The sequence below is a fragment of the Arachis ipaensis genome, chromosome B06, assembly GCF_000816755.2.
Source record: "Arachis ipaensis cultivar K30076 chromosome B06, Araip1.1, whole genome shotgun sequence".
Taxonomy (NCBI): Eukaryota; Viridiplantae; Streptophyta; class Magnoliopsida; order Fabales; family Fabaceae; genus Arachis; species Arachis ipaensis.
The window spans coordinates 128,546,349-128,551,042 of NC_029790.2; the positions used below are offsets into that span (position 1 = coordinate 128,546,349).

Consider the following 4,694-nt stretch of genomic DNA (forward strand, 5'->3'; position numbering starts at 1 on the left):
CGGCAGGTCAAGGACTAATCCGTCGCGGTACTGAGCTCCATTTAAGGGTTTGCCGCTGGCCAATGGGTTGCTGCATGCACATGGCGGGATTCGAACCCCCGACACTTGCTTAAGCGGACTAGTGAGCTAACCACTAGACCAACCCAACTTGGTTTACTCATATATATATATACTGACTCAATAAATAAAAGTCAGGCCCAATAAAGACAAAAAGTCCACCCAAAAAAATGGCCTTTACTAAATACGTGCTTATCTATATATAATTGTCTTTCCAAATTTTTTGTACTATCTCTATCTTTCTAAAAGATTGATAAGGAAAACGGTTATCTATTATGAAAGATGGAATTACTCCAACAAAAATAATTATCAACTCTCTACTATAAATACACTTATATTCTATAGATATAATACTAAAAAACCTACTTAAAATCGTTGCTAATTAACGTTCAAGCTCAAATTAACGTTTCAACCCATGATATATTTGAGGTCAATAACTATTTTAATAATTAACGGATAAACAACTTGGTATAATGGTATTAAGTTATGGCAATCAAATTTGAATAGTGAATAAACTAAGTCTTATAATAATAATAACAGCTACAACAATAAAAATCAACATAACATCTACACGAGAATTTATATCAATCCTTGGAGGCTTGGACCCAAATAAATGCATTTTTTTGACAACCTGATCTAGCTGGGCCAATATTCCTAAAAATTTAATAACACTGTTAATATCAAAGGGAGAAACAAGCCATCTTCAGCCATTTCGACCAAATCCTATTCTTATGATGTTTAGCAACAAGGAAGACAATTTCTTTAATCCATTTAGACCAAGTCCTATTCTTATGATGTTTCCTTGTCAGTTTCACTTCAAGGTGTTTCCTTGTCAGTTTCACTCGAGTGGTTCAAGCCTTCAAGGTTCACCGTGGAGAGATAATAACATTTATTTCAGTTCTAATTTATTATAAACTAAATCTTTTATTATTCTCTTTTATATTTATTCTTAATTCCACTTATAAAATTATAAAAAATCACATTTTATTCTTTTAATTATTAAAAAAATTGAGAAACTATTTTCCCAATTTACTTTAGACTAAAATCCCTCCCTATTCTCTGCACCATTCTTTTAACATATTATAATTTATCAACAAATTTTAAAAATACAAACCATTAACTGCCATTACTTAATTTAATTTTTCAAACCATAGCAGAGAAACCTAAGTTGCGTGGACAACAAAATTAATACAAAATCAATCAAGAAAAAAAAAGGGGGAAAACCACGGAAAAAAAAATAACTAATAAATAATTAAATAATATACTTGAGCTTACTAGACCAGCTTCAAAGAAAATCTCAGCAAGTCTGAAGAGCAAAAGGATTTAATTTTCGAGCAGTTTAACGCCCCTCTTGTCATTTAATCGTGTCAAGGAGGCTGCCTGAATTACTACTCGATAATTAAATATTTTCAATTATTTCTTAAAATTATCCAAATTAAAGCATGTATCAACCTTACACCAAAAGTGATACGCTAGATCGATTGAATAAACTTCGTAGGTATCGTGGGTGAAGAAGAGGCTGATTGGGATTTTTTATAGGGAGCTGCATTCATCTCTAAAGCACGAGATTATAGAAGCCAAAGAGCCAAACTCCAGCCCCATAAAAATCACTAAAAGAAGAAAAGAACAAATATCAAACATTAAACTAACAGAGAGAAACTCAACTGCGCCTGAGGAAAACCCTAACCTCTGTTGAAGAATTTAGGGATGCCATGGTATATATAGGAAGAGAAAGAAGATTCAAAAAGGTAGGGTTTCCGTGAAATTTTTTTTTGGTCTTAGCTCTTAGGTAGGGTTTGGATGACGACTGAACTGATGCGGCACTTACTCTAAAATGGGCTCATTTTGGCCCATTGGAAAAGCTGTACAACTGTATTCCAAAATTATAAAAGAAAGGGGCCGAAAAGGCCCAACCAACCACACGCACATGGCGAGGTGCAAGTTGAAAAGAAATGACGAACTTGAGTGATCAGTTCATTCGTCCGTTTAAACAAATGTCGGGGTTCAAATCTAATTTTGTATATGCAGCAACCTATTCACCAGTAGTAAACTCTTAAATAGAGTTTAGATCCGTGACAAATTAGTTCTTAAACTGTTGGATTAGAAAATACCATACACAACTAAAAAAAAAGAAAAAGAAAAAGAAATAAAAACTCGATCAAAAGCAATGCCATCTGGAAACATATCTCTTACCCAAACAATTATGCAACATCTCAATAGACAAAGAGGTGAAACTCACAATTTCCAAAATCAGCTAATTAATTAATATTAGTTTCTTAACATTCTTCTATATTATTTACTGCCTTTAATTATAACTACTACTTAATTTAGGCTAAAATGAAATTATAATTTTAACATTTTCACTACTTGACACTATCAAAGTCAGCATATAATATATAACCATTTATATATTCTAATCTCCTTACGGTAAATATAGTAATTGTTGTATTTAGTAATGAACATGATGAGATTGATGACCGTAGTTGTGACTTGTGGTAAAAGTTAGAACTATTTATTTCTATTTATAATGTTAAAAGTAAAATTATGTACTAGAAAATAAAAAATGTGTACTAATTATTAATATTTTGACTTTCCAGCATATATGCTATTAAATATTCTCAACAAGACTAGAGAATTTCTTTCTCATTATTTTGATTATGGATGGATTTCAAACAAGTTTGGCACGCAACACAACTCATTTCACTCTCATTCTCACACACTCCTAAATCCAAATCCTCGTCACTCATCTCTATCCATTTTTTCTTTTTAAATCAGCATCATCAAATCCATCAATGCCTCATTATTTTGTCCATATTCTATTTATGATGACGAGTTCATGACAATGATGATAAGTTGATAACAACATAAACCCACTCATACATTATTATTATTATTATTATTATGTATATATTTATTTTTTATATTCAGTACTACTTATTGTTAATTATTAATTTTTATAGAAATTATTTTTCCCATTGCTAAAATGCTATCAATTAATTAATTAAATCAAGTTTCCAATCTGGATCCTATTTTTAAACTACAAGTGATTAATTATTAATTAATTAATTAATCTACTGGTTTAAGAAATTAGTTTACTTATCTTGTGTCTCATTCATCCACATTTGATCCAGTTAAATTCATATATAAAAATAGTCAGTTAGAAAAGTGATAGTAATTTAGATTTTGATAGAATTAAAATATCTATTATATCCTTTATACTTATTTTACCTTTTTTCTTTTAAATTAAATTAATTTTATAATAATTTATTAATAATAAAAAATAAAACAAATATAAATTAAAACAATAAAAAAAAAATTTAATCTAACCAAATTTTAATGCTCATCCTTCTCTCTTTAATTACGGAATGTTAAAATTATAGATACAAACTTTTTCTCTTTCTTTTAGTTAAGAGATATTAAAGGTCTATATGATTTTGGATTACCAAATCACGTGCCTTGAATCTTATTTATTATCTTAGCTTTCCGAAATTGAAGGAAAACGGAGGAATTTACAAACTAAAAAACACAACAAAAAAGAGAGAAAAGAAAAAACAAATCATTCCGAGTTTTGATCTGAAAAAAAAAAAAGATCAAAATGAGGATTGAGGAAGCAGTTTCAGCTTCGAGCAAGCACCTCGTCTTCGCTTACTATGTTACTGGCCATGGTTTTGGCCACGCCACCAGAGTTGCCGAGGTTTTTCTTCTTATTCATTCCCTCTTTTTTTTTAAATTTATTTTATTTTTTCTCAATTCTCTCCTTTGTACTCGTCCATCACTTTTCGGTTCAATGCCGCTATTGTTCGCTCTCCTTTGTATCCTAAAAAATCGAATTGATTTTTGTTTATGCGCTTTTCAATTTTTTTTGAAAAGAAATCATTTTTTTTGTGGAAACGGATTAAATATTTTATCATTTGTAAATTGTGATGAATTAAAAGTGCAAAGTAAAATAGGAGAATTAGCTGATTCATCATACATGTTTTAAGATTAACTAGTTGAAAATTTGGCTAAAAAATTCTCCAATGATGATGATTTCAATTGAAAATATATTGTATCTTGTGATTGTAATGTGAATTTTGGTTTGGAATGGATGAGTAGGTGGTTCGGCAGTTGATCCTAGCGGGACATGATGTGCATGTAGTAACGGGTGCTCCTGCATTTGTTTTCACCTCTGCAGTTGATTCTCCTCGATTGTTCATTCGTAAGGTCAGTCTTTTATTGTTATCATCAATGCCTTCTGAAACCATAACTCCTCTCTTCTTTTTTTTCTCTCTCCTCTTCAACTTTTCTTTTAGTTCAACTTTAAACTTTCTAAGTCTTTTTTTTAAAAAAAAAAAAAAAAAAAAAAAAAAGAAAAGATGAAACAAATTGATAATTAAAAAAATAATTACTTTTTGATTTGTATTTTTATGTTTTAGATTTTATAAAAATAATAAAATTCAGAAAAGAAATAAAAAAGAGTACGCACTAGTTAGTGCTCAAACATTGGTGGCTATGGAGTACACATGGATTTAGATTTTTCATTTATTATTATAGGATCAAATTTAAAAGTAAACTAATCAAATTTGAATTATATAAGCTGTTGTAATTTTTATTGGATAAGTTTATTAAATTTTGATAATATAAAATTTTAAATTTTG

The 4,694-nt window shown here is 29.4% G+C and overlaps 1 protein-coding gene across 1 annotated transcript in view; it reads left to right on the forward strand.

Moving 5' to 3' along the window:
- The window catches only part of LOC107605171 (L-arabinokinase), a 10,270-nt gene continuing 9,056 nt past the window's right edge, over positions 3,481-4,694 (forward strand). Inside the window, exons 1-2 of the mRNA XM_016306949.2 lie at positions 3,481-3,751; positions 4,153-4,260. Coding sequence (XP_016162435.1) covers positions 3,653-3,751; positions 4,153-4,260 — 207 coding nt within the window. The 5' untranslated portion in view covers positions 3,481-3,652. The remainder of the gene's footprint in view (positions 3,752-4,152; positions 4,261-4,694) is intronic.